Source organism: Carcharodon carcharias, chromosome 36 (assembly GCF_017639515.1).
Source record: "Carcharodon carcharias isolate sCarCar2 chromosome 36, sCarCar2.pri, whole genome shotgun sequence".
In the NCBI taxonomy this organism is placed as follows: domain Eukaryota; kingdom Metazoa; phylum Chordata; class Chondrichthyes; order Lamniformes; family Lamnidae; genus Carcharodon; species Carcharodon carcharias.
This window is the reverse complement of record NC_054502.1, coordinates 8186338-8209340: the sequence shown is the minus strand read 5'-3', so window position 1 is coordinate 8209340 and position 23003 is coordinate 8186338. Positions and strand designations below refer to the sequence as shown.

The 23003-nt window shown below is 35.8% G+C and overlaps 1 protein-coding gene across 1 annotated transcript in view; it reads right to left on the bottom strand.

The window, feature by feature from the left end:
* Nucleotides 1-23003, bottom strand: part of LOC121272930 (thrombospondin type-1 domain-containing protein 4-like) — a 173103-nt gene that overhangs the window by 50404 nt on the left and 99696 nt on the right. The window contains exon 6 of the mRNA XM_041179807.1: nt 1336-1438. Coding sequence (XP_041035741.1) covers nt 1336-1438 — 103 coding nt within the window. The remainder of the gene's footprint in view (nt 1-1335; nt 1439-23003) is intronic.

Sequence of the window (23003 nt, the reverse complement as noted above, 5' to 3'; positions counted from 1 at the left end):
CGGAAGATATCCTGTGGGTGTCTGTTTCTAAGAACAGTAGCACCGCTTCCTCTAACCTGGGTCAACTTCCATCTCTCAGCCAGCAGCACTAAAACAGGCTATCACATCGCTGTGTGCAAGCTGGCTGCTCTCAGAGGGCTGTGGGGATGGAGATGATGATAGAGAGAGGGGGTAGTGGGCAGGGGTGGGGGGGAGAGGGGAGGCCACATGGGGGATTTGAAAGCAGGGATGAGAATTTTGAAATGAAGGCATTGTCAGACCGGGGAGGGTGTGATGGTTGTACAGGACTTGGTGCGAGTTGAGATATGGGGCAGCTGGAGTTCATAGGAACATAGGAAGAGGAGGAGGAGGCCATTCAGCCCATCGAGCCTACGTCGCCATTCAAGCGGATCATGGCTGACCATCTCCCTCTACACCATCTTTCCCCACTGTCCCCATATCCCTTGAGATAGGGTTGACAATGGATGCCTGCCGGCAGGGCGCTGAAAGAGCTGGACTCTCGGGCCAGATAACGGATGGTTGCAGTCTGGGGTGACCCTTCAGATCCAGCTTCAGCCCAGTCTATGCGCTCACAAGAACATAAAACCACCAGGAGTAGGCCATTCGGCCCCTCGAGCCTGCTCCGCCAGCCAATTAAGGCGGTGGCTTAATCCGATTGTGACCCATAACCCTTGACTCCCCCGTCGGTCAAAAGTCTAACTCAGTCCTGAATACATTCAGTGACCCAGCTTCCACTGCTCCCTGGGGAAGAGAATTCCACAGACTCACGACCTTCGGAGAGAAAAAAATTCCTCCTCATCTCCGTCTTAAATGGGAGGCCCTGTGTTTGGAAACCAGTTCCCCCATTATCGGGTTTCCCCATGAGGGGTAACATCCTGTCAGCATCTACCCTGTCGAGCCCTCTCAGAACCTGGCATGTTTCAGTCAGGTCGCCTCCCGTTTTTCTGAACTCCAATGAGGGTAGAAAGGAGCGCAGAAAATGCCGGAATAAACTCAGCAGGCTGGCGCAGCACCTGTGGAGAGGGGAACAGAGTTAACGTTTCCAGTCCGTAGAGCTACAGAGAAGTAGGAAGGTGATGAAATTTATACTGTTGAAGAGGGGGTGTTGGAGCAGATGAAGCTGGAGAAAAGGCCAGCGATAGGTGGGGGCCAAGGAGAGAAACGTTTGCGATTCCTCTGATGCTCTACATTTCTTCCCACCTTGACTCCGTCCTCCCTCCCCTTGTCCAGTCCCTTCCCGCGATACCTCCGATGCCCTACATCATATCATAGCTCTCTCCTCTTGGGCCCAAGCGTACCTGTTAAAGTCACCGCCGGTCCCACTGATCCACTCACCTTCAGTGAAAGGCTCCCACTCGTAGTAACGGCCCATGAACTGCAGATGGTTGAATCCTGCGCACTGTGCTTTCCGCGGGTCTACGTTACTGGAGGGACAGGCCTGAAAAGAGAGAGGGAATGAACCCGTCATCAGAATGATACCAGAGCTAAAAAGGATTATATTATGACATGTTGCAAAGGCTTCTAACATTCTCGAGCGTAGAGGATTAAGGGTGATCTAATCGAAGGGGTTTAAGATGATTAAAGGATTCAGTCGGGTTGATAAAGAGAAACTATTTCCTCTGGTGGGGAGGGAAAAAAAAGAGTCCAGAATAAGGTGGGGGGTCTTAAAATGAGAGCCAGGCCATTCGGGGTGATATCAGGAAGCATTTCTTCACACACAAGGGGAGTGGAAATTTGGGACACTCTCCCTACAAAAAGCTGAAGGTCAATTGAAAACATTAAACCGAGATGGACAGATTTTTGTTGGGTAAGGGGGTCAAGGGTTACGGCACCAAGGCGGGCAGATGGAGATAAGATACAGATCAGCCATGATCAAAACTGAAGGGCGCAACATGACTGGGATTGGGAAACGTATAATTATGAAGGTGCAACAGTCTGGGGTATGACGAATTAGTAATTCAGGACTAAGAGTTATTTAGGAAGCAACAGAGGTGCTGATAAGGGAAATGCAGTGGATGCAGGGCATATGGACACCCAAAAGGCATTGGATAAAGTGCCACAAGGGAGGTTTATTGGTAACATTAAGGTGCACATGCTGTTAATGGGGGTGTTGCGGCAAGGATAAGGTCAGAAAGCCGAGGCAGTGTTAATGCAGATTTTTGGTGACTGGAATAAATAGTGGTGTCCACCAGGGGTCAGTGTTGGAACCACAGCTCAACCAGGTTTTGATGGGGACCATCAAAATTCTCTATAGCACCTTTCCCAGCCTCAGGTTGCGCCAACTTGCGCACAGAGCAAGCTCCCACAACTTGGAACGCGTTAACGATTAAAGCAAAAGCACAGCACCACGGGTGCTGAAAACCTGAAATAAAAAAAACAGAAAATGCTGGAAATGCTCAGCAGGTCAGGCAGCATCTGTGGAGAGAGAGAGAGAGAGAGAGAGAGAGAAACAGAGTTAACGTTTCAGGGCCCTTTTTCATAACTGAGGCTGCGTTCTGAAGAGAATTCCTGACCCGAAACGTTAACACGCTCCCTCTCTCTCTCCACAGATGGTGCCAGGCCTGCTGAATATTTCCAGCATTTTCTGCTTTTATTTGTTTTGGGGGGGGGGGGGTTTTGGAATCTACAGGTAGCCCAAAATATATATTAAAAAAAACAGAGCACGTGAACTAACCAGTTCACTGGACATCAGGAGGACATGGGAACAAAGTGCAAGGGGACGCACTTCAGGAAGGAAGCTAAATGGGAATGTTTTCTTTAAAAAAAAAAGGCTGCTAAGAACAGCGAGCTGCCTGTTGAACTACAGAGTTTTAAGAGTGGTCAGTTGGTTAAAAAAAAAAAGTAGCTCATAGCATTCTCAGTTGTATAAAATGGGTAAAAAAATAAAAATAAGGCTTGCGCCTGTAAAGCCCTCTCCACGACCACAAAGCACTACACTGACCGTCAAGCCCTCGGAAACGTGGTCACAACCGGAAGGGGGAAAGAAAATAACAGCTAAGAAACCTCGGGCACAACATCGAGTCCAGTTCTGGGCACCGCACCCAGTTTTCTTTAGTCTTTAATGGGGCGTGGGTGTCGCTGGCGAGGCCGGCACTTGTTGCCCGTCCCTAATTGCCTCTTGAACTAAGCTGCTTGCTGGGCTGTGTCAGAGGGGCATTTAAGAGTTGGCCACGTGGCTGTGGGGTCTGGAGTCACGTGTAGGCCAGACCGGGTAAGGACGGCAGATTTCCCTCCCCCTAAAAGGGGCATCAGTGAACCAGATGGGGATTTATTTTTTTCCACAATTGATTTCTGGAGACCAGAGACATTTCAATTAACTGAATTTTAGTGTTGCTGAAAGAAAGAGACATGCTATCAAAGCTTTTCATTTTGGACTCATCAGCCTCGCAAGAAATTTCCAACCATTGTGGGGGAACAATTTAAAATTCCACCAGATTACACTAGCACCAAGCTACCATCACCCCACCCCCACCCCAATAGGGGAGGGTATTAAAAAGCCATGGAAAGAGGGGCAGGGTAGGTTGATTAACACGAACATAACGACAGGAGGCTTAGGACAACCAACCGGAGAAAGTGGCGGGGAAGTGGGTAGAGGCTTCACATTAAAAGGCAGAAAGTTAAGCAGAGATCTGATGGAGGCTGTGAGGTTTTGATAAGGACAACTGGGAAAAATTGTTTCCTTTGTTCAAGGATTCTGCAGTTAAGAGAATGTCAGCACCAATACAAACGAGGGGATTTGTTTTGATACACAGAAGGGTGGCTGTGCGTGGACTGTGGAGCCTTGTAAAGGGCTAATCAGAGGAAAATTGACCCGAGCAGCTTCCATTAAACAGACAGACTTCGGAAAGCATTTTACTAAGTTACAACTTATAGACTGTTTCTCTAACTGCTGTGTTATGCCAGGGACACTGATTTTTCCAAAAACAAACAAGAGATTAGAGTCAAGTGACAATGGGGGCCAACTAGAAGAAGCTCATTTTTCATCGCAGGCAGTGAATGAGTCAGCAAAGTATTTGTAATATATACAAGCAAAGGCCATTAACTGAGATTCTAAACCAGACACAAACATCGACATAATTGAATCAATTATAGTTGTAATATATACAGCAGAGTTATTACAACACTCAGCTTGTTATTGCCATGTATAAATACAGACAGCAGCATTATACGCAGTACCACACAGTGTGTTACTATATAATATATACAGGGGTGTTACACACAGTAACACACTGTGTGTTACTATATAATATATACAGGGGTGTTACACACAGTAACACACAGTGTGTTATTATATAATATATACAGGGGTGTTACACACCAGTACCACACAGTGTGTTACTATATAGTATATACAGGAGTGTTACACACAGTAACACACAGTGTGTTACTATATATGTACAGTGTTACACCCAGTGTCTTACTATATATGTACAGTGTTACACCCAGTAACACACAGCGTTATCGTATAATATATACAGGTGTGTTACGCACAGTAACACACACAGTGTGTTATTAAATAATATATACAGGGGGTTACACACAGTAACAAAGTGTAACTATATAATATATACAGGAGTATTATGCCAAATCACATTGAGTGTGTTACTTAGTAATATATACAGTATTATATCAAGTAACACACAGTGTTATTATACAATATATACAGCAGTGTTACACACAGTAACACACGCAGTGTGCTATTATATAATATACAGGGGTGTTATACACTTATTATATAATATATACAGGGGTGTTACACACAGTAACACACGCAGTGTGCTATTATATAATGTATAGGTGTGTTACACACAGTAACACAGTGTTATATCGTGTATACAGGAGTGTTGCACACAGTAACACACACTGTTATTATATAATATATACAGGAGTGCTACAACAAATGACAGTGTGTTATATTATATTTACAGTATTACACCTGTTGTAGGGTGTTCGATATAGTTTGAAAGGTCTTAATTAAGATTTTGCAGATTAACTGTATCTATTCATTAACTGTAAGAACTATGAACATTTAAACAGTAAAAGGATCAAGCTGGCAGCTGTCTCCATGCTTGCTTGTGCACACAGCTCTGTCCAACCCTAGACTGACACCTGGGTGCAGGTCATGTGTTCTCTTATGTCACTCTGTGGGTGGTACTATACTCAGTCCCACATTAACCCTATATGTACCAGACCCTTACACTCCAACTATACTCAGTCCCACATTAACCCTATATGTACCAGACCCTTACACTCCAACACTCAGTAACACACAGTGTTATCATATAATATATACAGGAGTGTTACACACAGTAACACAAAGTGTTATTATATAACATTATACAGGAGTGTTTGACACAATAACAGAGTAAGCTTTCATATGATATATATGGGAGTGTTACACACAGTATTATTATATAATATATACAGGAGTATTACACACAGTAACACACAGTATTATATAATATATGCAGGAGTATTACATACAGTAACAGTATTATATAATATATATATACAGGAGTGTCACACACAGTATTATTATATAATATATACAGGAGTATTACATGTTGTAACACTATTATATAATATATACAGGAGTATTACACACAGTAACACACGGTATTATTATATAATATATCCAGGAGTATTACATACAGGAACACTATTATATATGTACAGGAGTGTTACACACACTGTTATTATATACTATACACAGGCATGTTACATACAGTAACACAGTATTATTATATAATATATGCAGGAGTATTACATACAGAAACACTATTATATAATATATACAGGAGCGTTGCACACAATATTATTATATAATATATACAGGAGTGTTACACACAGTTTATATAATATATACAGGAGTATTACATACAGAAACACAGTATTATATAATATATACAGGAGTATTACATACAGTAACACATTATTATATAATATATACAGGAGTGTTACACACAGTATTATTATATAATATTTACAGGAGTGTTAAGCACAGCAACACACATTATTATATAATATATACAGGAGTGTTACACACAGTAACAGTATTATCTGATATATGCAGGAGTATTACATACAGTAACACACAGTATTATTATATATAAAGGAGTTTAACACAGCATTATATAATAAATTCAGGAGCATTACATACAGTAACACAATATTATTATATAATATATACAGGAGTATTACGTACATTAACACAGTATTATATAATATAGTGTTACACACAGTATTATATAATATATAGGCGTATTACATACAGTAACACTATTATTACATAATACATACATGAGTGTTATACACAGTAACACAGTATTATTATATGATATATACAGGAGTATTACACACAGTAACACACAGCATTATATAACATATATAGGAGTATTACATACAGTAACACTATTATATATCTACAGGAGTATTACATACAGTAACACCATTATATATCTACAGGAGTATTACATACAGTAACGCTATATCTACAGGAGTACCACATACAGTAACAGAGTATTATTATATAATATAGAGGAGCATTACACACAGTAACACACTATTATTATATAATATATATACAGGAGTGTTACATACAGTAACATTATTATTATATAATATATACAGGAGTATTACATACATTGGCACTATTATATAATATCTACAGGAATATCACATACAGTAACACACAGTATTATTATATAATATATACAGGAGCGTTACACACAGTAACACATTATATAATGTATACAGGAGTGTTACATACAGTAACACAGCATTATTTATATATATATATATATATATATACACACACACATACATATACACACACAGGAGTGTTACATAGTATTATTATATAATATATACAGGCGTATTACATACAGTAACACAGTATTATTATATAATATATACAGGAGTATTATGTACAGTAACACTATTATGTAATATATACGAGAGTGTTACACACAGTAACAGTATTATATGATATATACAGGAATATTACATATAGTAACACAGTATTATATAATATACACAGGAGTATTACACACAGTAACACACCGCATTATTATATAATACATACCAGAGTATTACATAAAGTAACACTATTATTATATAATATATACAGGAATATTACATACAGTAACACACAGTATTATTATATAATATATACAGGAGTGTTACACAGAATTATTACATTATATATGCAGGCATATTACATACAGTAACATGGTATATAATATATACAGTATTACATACAGTAACACTATTATTATATAATACATACAGGAGTGTTACACACAGTAACACAGTATTTTTATAATATATACAGGAGTGTTACACACTATTACATAATATATGCAGGTGTATTACATGCAGTAACAGTATTATATAATATATACAGGAGTATTACATACAGTAACACACAGTATTATTATATAATATATACAGGAGGGTTACATGCAGTATTATTACATAATATATGCAGGCGTATTACATAAAGTAACACTATTATATAATATATACAGGAGTGTTACACACAGTAACAGTATTATTATATAACATATACAGAAGTGTTACACACAGTATTATTGTATAATATATACTGGAGTGTTACACACTATTATAATATATATACAGGGGTGTTACACACAGTAACACTATTATATAATATATACAGGAGTGTTACATACAGTAACACAGTATTATTATATAATATATACAGGAGTATTATGTACAGTAACCCTATTATTACATAATATATACGGGAGTGTTACACACAGTAACACAGTATTATATGATATATACAGGAATACTACATACAGTAACAGTATTATATAATATACACAGGAGTATTACACACAGTAACACACCACATTATATAATACATACAGGAGTATTACATACAGTAACACAGTATTATTATATAATATATACAGGAGTATGACAGTAACACACAGTATTATTATATAATATATACAGGAGTGTTACACAGAATTATTACATTATATATGCAGGCATATTACATACAGTAACATGGTATTATATAATATATACAGTATTACATACAGTAACACTATTATTATATAATACATACAGGAGTGTTACACACTATTACATAATATATGCAGGTGTGTTACATACAGTAACAGTATTATATAATATATACAGGAGTATTACATACAGTAACACACAGTATTATTATAATATATACAGGAGTGTTACACGCAGTATTATTACATAATATATGCAGGCGTATTACATATAGTAACACTATCATTATATAATATATACAGGAGTGTTACACACAGTAACAGTATTATATAATATATACAGGGGTGTTACACACAGTAACATACAGTATTATATAACATATACAGGAGTGTTACACACTATTATTATATAATATATACTGGAGTGTTACATACTATTATAATATATATACAGGGGTGTTACACACAGTAACACAGTATTATTATATAATATATACAGGAGTGTTACATACAGTAACAATATTATTATACAATATATACAGGAGTATTACACACAGTATTAAGACCATAAGACATAGGAGCAGAAATTAGGCCATTCGGCCCATCGAGTCTGCTCTGCCATTCAATCATGGCCCATAAGTTCCTCAACCCCATTCTCCCACCTTCTCCCCATAACCTTTGATCCCCTTACCATCAAGAATCTATCTATCTCAGTCTTAAATACCCTCAATGACCTGGCCTCCACAGGCTTCTGAGGCAATGAATTCCATAGATTCACCACTCTCTGGCTAAAGAAGTTGCTCCTCATCTCTATTCTAAAAGGTCTTCCCTTTACTGTCAGGCTGTGTCCTCGGGTCTTAGTCTCTCCTACTAATGGAAACATCTTCCCCATGACCGCTCTATCCAGGCCTTTCAGATCCCCCCTCATCCTTCTAAACTCCATCGAGTATAGACCCAGAGTCCTCAAACGTTCCTCATATGTTAAGCCTTTCATCCCTGGGATCTTCTTGTGAACCTCCTCTGGACTCTCTCCAGGGCCAGCACATCCTTCCTGAGATACAGGGCCCAATATTGCTCACAATATTCTAAACGTGGTCTGACCAGAGCCTTATAAAGCCTCAGCAGCACATCCCTGCTTTTATATTCTAGTCCTCTCAAAATAAATGCCAACATTGCATTTGCCTTCCTAACTACCAACTCAACCTGCAAGTTAACTTTAAGAGAATCCTGGACAAGGACTCCCAAGTCCCTTTGCACTCCAGATTTCTGAATTCTCTCCCCATTTATAAAATAGTCTATGCCTCTATTCTTCCTACCAAAGTGCATGACCTCACACTTCCCCGCATTGTATTCCATCTGCCACTTCTTTGCCCATTCTCCTAACCTGTCCAAATCCTTCTGCAGCCTCCCTGCCTCCTCAATAATACCTGTCCCTCCACCTATCTTTGTATCATCTGAAACCTTAGCCAGGAAGCTCTCAGTTCCTTCACCTAGATCATTAATGCATAAAGTGAAAAGTTGTGGTCCCAACACTGACCCCTGCGGAACTCCACTAGTCACCGGCCGCTATCCTGAGAAGGACCCCCTTATCCCCACTCTCTGCCTCCTGCCACACAGCCAATCTTCTATCCATGCTAGTACCTTGTCTCTAACACCATGGGCTCTTATCTTACTGAGCAGCCTCCTGTGCGGCACCTTGTCAAAGGCCTTCTGGAAGTCCAAGTAGATAACATTCATTGGCTCTTCTTTGTCTAACCTACTCATTACCTCCTCAAAGAATTCTAACAGATTTGTCAGGCACGACCTCCCCTTGATGAAACCATGCTGACTTTGCCCGATTTTACCATGCACTTCCAAGTATTCTGAAATCTCATTCTTAATAATGGACTCTAAAATCTTATCAACGACCGAGGTCAGGCTAATCGGCCTTTCCCGTCTTTTGCCTCACTCCCTTCTTAAACAGGGGGTTACATTAGCGATTTTCCAGTCCTCTGGGACCCTCCCTGACTCCAGTGATTCCTGAAAGATCACCACTAATGCCTCCACTATCTCTTCAGCTACCTCCTTCAGAATATGATTATTATATATATATATAGGCGTATTACTTACAGTAACACTATTATTATATAATATATACAGGAGTATTATGTACAGTAACACTATTATTACATAATATATACGGGAGTGTTACACACAGTAACACAGTATTATTATATGATATATACAGGAGTATTACATACAGTAACACAGTATTATTATATAATATGAGTATTACACACAGTAACACACAGCATTATTATATAATATATATAGGAGTATTACATACAGTAACACAGAATTATATGACATATACAGGAGTATTCCATACAGTAATACTATTATATAATATATACAGGAGTGTTACACACAGTATTATTATATAATATATACAGGGGTGTTACTCACAGTAACACAGTACTATTATATACATACAGGGGTGTTACGCACTGTAACACACAGTAATATATAATATATACAGGAGTGTTACACACAGTAACACAGTAATATAAAATACATACAGGAGTGCTACACACAGTAACGTGCAGTAATATTATATAATATATACAGGAGTGTTACACACAGTAACACGCTATTATTACATAATATATACAAGAGTGTTACATAGAGTAACACTTATATGATATATACAGGAGTATTATACACAGTATGATTACAAAAAATATACAGGGGTGTTACATACAGTAACACTATTATTATATAATATATACAGGAGCATTACACACAGTAATACAGTATTATTATATAATATATACAGGAGCATTACAGACAGTAACACACAGTATTATTATATAATACATACAGGAGTATTACACACAGTAACAGTATTATTGTAATATATACAGGAGTATTACACACAGTAACACACAGTACTATTATATATATATACAGGAGTGTTACACACAGTAACACAGTATTATTATATAATATATACTGTAGTATTACAAACAGTAACATACAGTACTATTATGTATATACAGGAGTATTAGACAGTAACAGTATTATATACTGTAGTATTGCACACAGTAACACTTATATATACCATAGTATTAAACACAGTAACACTGTTATTAAACATATACTGTAGTATTACACACAGTAACACTGTTATATATATATATATATATATATATATACACACTGTAGTATTACACACAGTAACACACAGTACTATTATATATATATACAGGAGTGTTACACACCGTATTATTATATATATACTGTATTACACACAGTAACACTTATTATATATACAGGAGTATTACACACAGTATTATTATATATATATATATACAGGAGTATTACACATAGTAACACAGTATTATTATATAATATATACCGTAGTATTACACACAGTAACACTTATATACACTGCAGTATTAAACACAGTAACACTGTTAATATATATATATATTATACATACTGTAGTATTACACACAGTAACACACTATTATATGATATACACAGGAGTATTAAGACAGTAACAGTATTATATGATATACACAGGAGTATTAGACAGTAACGCACAGTGATATATACAGGAGTATTAGACAGTAACACACAGTGTTATATATACATAGGAGTATTAGACAGTAACACATAGTATATGATATACACAGGAGTATTAGACAGTAACGCATTATTATATATAGACAGGAGTATTAGACAGTAACACATAGTATTATACGCTATATACAGGAGTATTAGACAGCAACACAGTATTATATGATATATACAGGAGTATTAGACAGTAACACACAGTGATATATACGGGAGTATCAGACAGTAACACACAGTGATATATACGGGAGTATCAGACAGTAACACACAGTGATATATACGGGAGTATCAGACAGTAACACACAGTGATATATACGGGAGTATCAGACAGTAACACACAGTGATATATACGGGAGTATCAGACAGTAACACACAGTATTATATACACTGGAGTATTAGACAGTAACACACTATTATATACACAGGAGTATTAGACAGTAACACAGTATTATGATATATACAGGAGTATTAGACAGTAACACACGGTATTATGTATACACAGGAGTATTAGACAGTAACACAGTATTATATGATATACACAGGAGTATTAGACAGTAAGACAGTATTATGTTATATACACAGGAGTATTTGACAGTAACACAGTACTATATATACACAGGAGTATTATACAGTAAGACAGTACTATGTTATATACACAGGAGTATTAGACAGTAACACGCAGTATTATACACAGGAGTATTAGACAGCAACACACAGTATTACATAGACAGCAGTATTAGACAGTAACACAGTATTCTATATACACAGGAGTATTAGACAGTAACACACAGTATAATATACTGGAGTATTAGACAGTAACACACCGTATTATACAGCAACACGCAGTATTATACAGTAACACACAGTATTACATACACAGGAGTATTAGACAGTAACACGCAGTACTATACACAGGAGTATTAGAAAGTAACACACAGTGATATTTACGGGAGTATTAGACAGTAACACACACTGATAAATACGGGAGTAACACACTATTATATACACCGGAGTATTAGACAGTAACACACAGTATTATATATACACAGGAGTATTAGACAGTAACACACAGTATTATATGATATTCACAGGAGTATTAGACAGTAACACACAGTATTATATGATATTCACAGGAGTATTAGACAGTAACACAGTATTATGTGATATACACAGGAGTATTAGACAGTAACACACAGTATTATATATATACAGGAGTAATAGACAGTAACACACAGTATGACATATACAGGAGTATTAGACAGTAGCACACTATTATATGATATACACAGGAGTATTAGACAGTTACACACAGTATTATATGATATACACAGGAGTATTAGAAAGTAACGCACAGTATTGTGTTATATATACAGGAGTATTAGACAGTAACACATTATTATATGATATATACAGGAGTATTAGACAGTAACACACAGTATTATATATACACAGGAGTATTAGACAGTAACACACAGTATTATATGATATTCACAGGAGTATTAGACAGTAACACACAGTATTATATGATATTCACAGGGGTATTAGACAGTAACACAGTATTATGTGATATACACAGGAGTATTAGACAGTAACACACAGTATTATATATACACAGGAGTATTAGACAGTAACACACAGTATTATATGATATTCACAGGAGTATTAGACAGTAACACACAGTATTATATGATATTCACAGGAGTATTAGACAGTAATACAGTATTATGTTATATACACAGGAGTATTAGACAGTAACACACAGACTTATACACAGGAGTATTAGACAGTAACACACAGTCTTATACACAGGAGTATTAGACAGTAACACACAGTCTTATACACAGGAGTATTAGACAGTAACACACAGTCTTATACACAGGAGTATTAGACAGTAACACACAGTCTTATACACACGAGTATTAGACAGTAAGACAGTATTATGTTATATACACAGGAGTATTAGACAGTAACACGCAGTATTATACACAGGAGTACTAGACAGTAACACAGTATTACATACACAGGAGTATTAGACAGTAACACACAGTATAATATACAGGAGTATTAGACAGTAAGACAGTATTATGTTATATACACAGGAGTATTAGACAGCAACACACAGTATAATATACAGGAGTATTAGACAGTAACACACCGTAGTATACACAGGAGTATTAGACAGTAACACGCAGTATTATACACAGCAGTATTAGACAGCAATACACAGTATTACATACACAGGAGTATTAGACAGTAACACACAGTACTATACACAGGAGTATTAGACAGTAACACACAGTATTATATACACAGGAGTATTTGACAGTAACACACAGTATTATATACACAGGAGTATTAGTAACACACAGTGTTACATACACAGGAGTATTAGACAGGAACACACAGTACTATACACAGGAGTATTAGACAGGAACACATAGTACTATACACAGGAGTATTAGACAGGAACACACAGTACTATACACAGGAGTATTAGACAGTAACACGCAGTATTATACACAGGCATATTAGACAGTAACACACAGTATTACATACACAGGAGTATTAGACAGTAACATACAGTACTATACACAAGAGTATTAGACAGTAACACACAGTATTATATACAGGAATATTAGACAATAACATACTATGATACACAGGAGTATTAGACGGTAACACACAGTATTATACACAGGAGTATTAGACAGTAACACACAGCACTATATACAGATGTATTAGACAGTAACACACAGTACCATACACAGGAGTATTAGACAGTAACACACAGTACCATACACAGGAGTATTAGACAGTAACACACAGTACCATACACAGGAGTATTAGACAGTAACACACAGTACCATACACAGGAGTATTAGACAGTAACACACAGTCTTATACACAGGAGTATTAGACAGTAAGACAGTATTATGTTATATACACAGGAGTATTAGTAACATGCAGTATTATATACAAGAGTATTAGACAGTAACACGCAGTATTATACACAAGAGTATTAGACAGTAACACGCAGTATTATACACAGGAGTATTAGACAGTAATACGCTGTATTATACACAGGAGTATTAGACAGTAACACACAGTATTATACACAGGAGTATTAGACAGCAACACACAGTATTACATATACAGGAGTATTAGACAGCAATACACAGTATTACATACACAGGAGTATTAGACAGTAACACACAGTACTATACACAGGAGTATTAGACAGTGACACACAGTATTATATACACAGAAGTATTAGACAGTAACACACAGTATTATATACACAGGAGTATTAGTAACACACAGTGTTACATACACAGGAGTATTAGACAGGAACACACAGTACTATACACAGGAGTATTAGACAGGAACACATAGTACTATACACAGGAGTATTAGACAGGAACACACAGTATAATGTTATATACACAGGAGTATTAGACAGTAACACACAGTATTATGTGATATACACAGGAGTATTAGACAGTAGCAAACAGTATTATATATACACAGGAGTATTAGACAGTAACACACAGTATCATATGATGTACACAGGAGTATTAGACAGTAACACAGTATTATATGATATACACAGGAGTGTTAGACAGTAACACACAGTGATATATACAGGAGTATTAGAAAGTAACACAGTATTATATGATATATGCAGGAGTATTAGACAGTAGCATACATTATTTTATATACACAGGAATATTAGACAGTAACACACAGTGATATATATGGGAGTATTAGTAACACAGTATTATATATACACAGGAGTATTAGACAGTAACACACAGTATCATATGATGTACACAGGAGTATTAGACAGTAACACAGTATTATATGATATACACAGGAGTATTAGACAGTAACACAGTATTATATGATATACACAGGAGTATTAGACAGTAACACATAGTATTATATGATATACACAGGAGTATTAGACAGTAACACACAGTATTATATATACACAGGAGTATTAGACAGTAACACACAGTATTATATGATATACACAGGAGTATTAGACAGTAACACAGTATTATATATACACAGGAGTATTAGACAGTAACACAGTATTATATGATATACACAGGAGTATTAGACAGTAACACACAGTATTATATATACACAGGAGTATTAGACAGTAACACACAGTATTATATGATATACACAGGAGTATTAGACAGTAACACACAGTATTATATGATATACACAGGAGTATTAGACAGTAACACACAGTATTATATGATATACACAGGAGTATTAGACAGTAACACACAGTATTCTATATACACAGGAGTATTAGACAGTAACACACAGTATTATATGATATACACAGGAGTATTAGACAGTAACACACAGTATTATATGATATACACAGGAGTATTAGACAGTAACACACAGTATTATATATACACAGGAGTATTAGACAGTAACACAGTATTATATATACACAGGAGTATTAGACAGTAACACACTATTATATATACACAGGAGTATTAGACAGTAACATACAGTATCATAAGATATACACAGGAGTATTAGACAGTAACACACAGTATTATATGATATATGCAGGAGTATTAGACAGTAACACACAGTATTATTTATACACAGGAGTATTAGACAGTAACATACAGTATTATGTGATATATACAGGAGTATTAGACAGAAACACACAGTATTATATACACAGGAGTATTAGACAGTAACACACAGTAGTATATACACAGGAGTATTAGACAGTAACACAGTATTATATGATATGCACAGGAGGATTAGACAGTAACACACTATTATATGATATACACAGGAGGATTAGACAGTAACACACAGTATTATATACACAGGAGTATTAGACAATAACACACAGTATTATATACACAGGAGTATTAGACAGTAACACGGTATTATATGATATACACAGGAGTATTAGTAACACACGGTATAATATATACACAGGAGAATTAGACAGTAACGCAGTATTATATGATATACACAGGAGTATTAGACAGTAATACAGTATTATGTTATATACACAGGAGTATTAGACAGTACCATGCAGTATTATACACAGGACTATTAGACAGTGACATGCAGTATTATACACAGGAGTATTAGACAGTAATACAGTATTATGTTATATACACAGGAGTATTAGACAGTATCATGCAGTACTATACACAGGAGTATTAGACAGTAACACGGTATTATATGATATACACAGGAGTATTAGTAACACACGGTATAATATATACACAGGAGAATTAGACAGTAACGCAGTATTATATGATATACACAGGAGTATTAGACAGTAATACAGTATTATGTTATATACACAGGAGTATTAGACAGTACCATGCAGTATTATACACAGGACTATTAGACAGTGACATGCAGTATTATACACAGGAGTATTAGACAGTAATACAGTATTATGTTATATACACAGGAGTATTAGACAGTATCATGCAGTACTATACACAGGAGTATTAGACAGTAACACGTGGTACTATACACAGGAGTATTAGACAGTTACACAGTATTATATATAGGAGTATTAGACAGTAACAGTATTATACACAGGAGTATTAGACAGTAACACACAGTATTATACACAGGATTATTAGACAGTAACACACAGTATTATACACAGGAGTATTAGACAGTAACACACAGTATTGTACACAGGAGTATTAGACAGTAACACACAGTATTATACACAGGAGTATTAGACAGTAACACACTGTATTATACACAGGAGTATTAGACCATAACACACAGTATTATACACAGGAGTATTAGACAGTAACACACAGTATTATACACAGGAGTATTAGACAGTAACACACAGTATTATACACAGGAGTATTAGACAGTAACACACAGTCTTATACACAGGAATATTAGACAGTAACACACAGTCTTATACACAGGAGTATTAGACAGTAAGACAGTATTATGTTATATACACAGGAGTATTAGACAGTAACACGCAGTATTATACACAAGAGTATTAGACAGTAACACACAGTATTATATACAAGAATATTAGACAATAACATACTATGATACACAGGAGTATTAGATGGTAACACACAGTAGTATACACAGGAGTATTAGACAGTAACACACAGCACTATACACAGGAGTATTAGACAGTAACACAGTACTATACACAGGAGTATTAGACAGTAACACACAGTACTATACACAGGACTATTAGTCAATAACACACAGTACCATACACAGGAGTATTAGACAGTAACACACAGTACCATACACAGGAGTATTAGACAGTAACACACAGTACCATACACAGGAGTATTAGACAGTAACACGCAGTACTATACACAGGAGTATTAGACAGTAACACGCAGTATTATACAGAGGAGTATTAGACAGTAACACGCAGTATTATACACAGGAGTATTAGACAGTAAGAGAGTATTATGTTATATACACGAGTATTAGACAGCAACACACAGTATTATATACACAAGAGTATTAGACAGCAACACACAGTATTACATACACAGCAGTATTAGACAGTAACACAGTATTCTATATACACAGGAGTATTAGACAGCAACACACAGTATAATATACCGGAGTATTAGACAGTAACACACAGTATCATGTGATATACACAGGAGTATTAGACAGTAGCAAACAGTATTATATATACACAAGAGTATTAGACAGTAACACACAGTATTATATGCACAGGAGTATTAGACCGTAACACTGTATTATATGATATACACAGGAGTATTAGACAGTAACACACAGTATAATGTGATATACACAGGAGTATTAGACAGTAACACACAGTATTATGTGATATACACAGGAGTATTAGACAGTAGCAAACAGTATTATATATACACAGGAGTATTAGACAGTAACACACAGTATTATATGCACAGGAGTATTAGACCGTAACACAGTATTATATGATATACACAGGAGTGTTAGACAGTAACACACAGTGATATATACAGGAGTATTAGAAAGTAACACAGTATTATATGATATATACAGGATTATTAGACAGTAGCATACATTATTTTATATACACAGGAATATTAGACAGTAACACACTGTGATATATACGGGAGTATTAGTAACACAGTATTATATATACACAGGAGTATTAGACAGTAACACGGTATTATATGATATACACAGGAGTATTAGTAACACACGGTATAATATATACACAGGAGAATTAGACAGTAACACAGTATTATATGATATACACAGGAGTATTAGACAGTATTACAGTATTATGTTATATACACAGGAGTATTAGACAGTAACATGCAGTATTATACACAGGACTATTAGACAGTGACATGCAGTATGATACACAGGAGCATTAGACAGTAATACAGTATTATGTTATATACACAGGAGTATTAGACAGTATCATGCAGTACTATACACAGGAGTATTAGACAGTAACACGTGGTACTATACACAGGAGTATTAGACAGTAACACAGTATTATATACAGGAGTATTAGACAGTAACAGTATTATACACAGGAGTATTAGACAGTAACACACAGTATTATACACAGGATTATTAGACAGTAACACAGTATTATACACAGGATTATTAGACAGTAACACAGTATTATACACAGGAGTATTAGACAGTAACACACAGTATTATACACAGGAGTATTAGTGTGACAGGTCTGGTGTATTATACACAGGAGTATTAGACCGTAACACACAGTATTATACACAGGAGTATTAGACAGTAACACACAGTATTATACACAGGAGTATTAGACAGTAATACACAGTATTATACACAGGAGTATTGGACAGTAACACATAGTCTTATACACAGGAATATTAGACAGTAACACACAGTCCTATACACAGGAGTATTAGACAGTAAGACAGTATTATGTTATATACACAGGAGTATTAGACAGTAACACGCAGTATTATACACAGGAGTATTAGACAGTAACATGCAGTATTATACACAGGAGTATTAGACAGTGACACACGGTATTATATATACACACGAGTATTAGACAGTAACACAGTATTATATAATATACACAGGAGTATTAGACAGTAATACAGTATTATGTTATATACACGGGAGTATTAGACAGTATCATGCAGTACTATACACAGGAGTATTAGACAGTAACACGCAGTACTATACACAGGAGTATTAGACAGTAACACACAGTATTATATACAGGAGTATTAGATATTAACAGTATTATACACAGGAGTATTAGACAGTAACACACTATTATACACAGGAGTATTAGACAGTATCACACAGTATTATACACAGGAGTATTAGACAGTAACACACAGTATTATACACAGGAGTATTAGACAGTAACACACAGTATTATACACAGGAGTATTAGACAGTAACACACAGTATTATATACAGGAGTATTAGACAGTAACACACAGTATTATACACAGGAGTATCAGACAGTAACACACAGTCTTATACACACGAGTATTAGACAGTAAGACAGTATTATGTTATATACACAGGAGTATTAGACAGTAACATGCAGTATTATACACAAGAGTATTAGACAGTAACATGCAGTATTATACACAGGAGTATTAGACAGTAATACACTGTATTATACACAGGAGTATTAGACAGTAACACACAGTATTATACACAGGAGTATTAGACAGTAACACACAGTATTACATATACAGGAGTATTAGACAGTAAGACAGTATTATGTTATATACACAGGAGAATTAGACAGCAACACACTATTATTTATACACAGGAGTACTAGACAGTAACATACAGTATTATGTGATATATACAGGAGTATTAGACAGTATCATGCAGTACTATACACAGGAGTATTAGACAGTAACTCAGTATTTTATGATATACACAGGAGTATTAGACAGTAATACAGTATTATGTTATATACACGGGAGTATTAGACAGTATCATGCAGTACTATACACAGGAGTATTAGACAGTAACACGCAGTACTATACACAGGAGTATTAGACAGTAACACACAGTATTATATACAGGAGTATTAGACAGTAACAGTATTATACACAGGAGTATTAGACAGTAACACACAGTGTTATACACAGGAATATTAGACAGTAACACACAGTTTTATATACAGGAGTATTAGACAGTACCACACAGTCTTATACACAGGAGTATTAGACAGTAACACACTATTATACACAGGAGTATTAGACAGTAACACACAGTATTATACACAGGAGTATTAGACAGTAACACACAGTATTATACACAGGAGTATTAGACAGTAACACACAGTATTATACACAGGAGTATTAGACAGTAACACACAGTATTATACACAGGAGTATTAGACAGTAACACACAGTATTATACACAGGAGTATTAGACAGTAACACACAGTTTTATACACAGGAGTATTAGACAGTAACACACAGTTTTATACACAGGAGTATTAGACAGTACCACACAGTCTTATACACAGGAGTATTAGACAGTAACACACAGTCTTATACACACGAGTATTAGACAGTAAGACAGTATTATGTTATATACACAGGAGTATTAGACAGTAACATGCAGTATTATACACAAGAGTATTAGACAGTAACATGCAGTATTATACACAGGAGTATTAGAAAGTAATACGCTGTATTATACACAGGAGTATTAGACAGTAACACGCAGTATTATACACAGGAATATTAGACAGTAACACACTGTATTACATACACAGGAGTATTAGACAGTAACAAACAGTATTACATATACAGGAGTATTAGACAGTAAGACAGTATTATGTTATATACACAGGAGTATTAGCCAGCAACACACAGTAGTATACACAGGAGTATTAGACAGCAACACACAGTATTACATACACAGCTGTATTAGACAGTAACACAGTATTATATATACACAGGAGTATTAGACAGTAACACAGTATAATATACCTGAGTATTAGACAGTAACACACAGTATTATACACACAGGAGTATTGACAGTAACACACAGTATTATACATACACAGGAATATTAGACAGTAACACACAGTACTATACACAGGAGTATTAGACAGTAACACACAGTACTATACATAGGAGTATTAGGCAGCAACGCACAGTATTATACACGCAGGAGTATTAGACAGAAACACAGTATTATACACAGGAGTATTAGACAGTAACACACAGTACTATATACACACAGGAGTATTAGACAGTAACACGCAGTATTATACACAGGAGTATTAGACAGTAACACACAGTATTACACACGCAGGAGTATTAGACAGTAACACACAGTATTATACATACACAGGAGTATTAGACAGTAACACACAGTACTATACACAGGAGTATTAGACAGTAACACACAGTATTATACACAGGAGTATTAGACAGTAACACACAGTACTATATACACACACGAGTATTAGACAGTAACGCGCAGTATTATACACAGGAGTATTAGACAGGAACACACAGTATTATACACAGGAGTATTAGACAGTAACACGCAGTACTATACACAGGAGTGTTAGACAGTAACACACAGTATTACACACACAGGAGTACTAGACAGTAACACGCAGTATTATACACACAGGAGTATTGACAGTAACACACAGTATTATACATAAACAGGAATATTAGACAGTAAAACGCAGTACTATACACAGGAGTATTAGACAGTAACACACAGTACTATACACAGGAGTATTAGACAGTAACACACAGTATTACACACACAGGAGTATTAGACAGTAACACGCAGTATTATACACACAGGTGTATTAGACAGTAACACACGGTATTATACATACACAGGAGTATTAGACAGTAACACAGTACTATACACAGGAGTATTAGACAGTAACACACAGTATTATACACACAGGAGTATTAGACAGTAACACACAGTACTATATACACACTGGAATATTAGACAGTAACACGCAGTACTATACACAGGAGTGTTAGACAGTAACACACAGTATTACACACACAGGAGTATTAGACAGTAACACGCAGTATTATACACACAGGAGTATTAGACTAACACACGGTATTATACATACACAGGAGTATGACAGTAACAGTACTATACACAGGAGTATTAGACAGTAACACACAGTATTATACACACAGGAGTATTAGACAGTAACACAGTATTATACACACAGGAGTATTAGACAGTAACACACAGTATTATACACAGGAGTATTAGACAGTAACACACATGAGTATTAGACAGTAACACAGAGGAGTATTAGACAGTAACACAGAGGAGTATTAGACAGTAACACAGAGGAGTATTAGACAGTAACTCAGAGGAGTATTA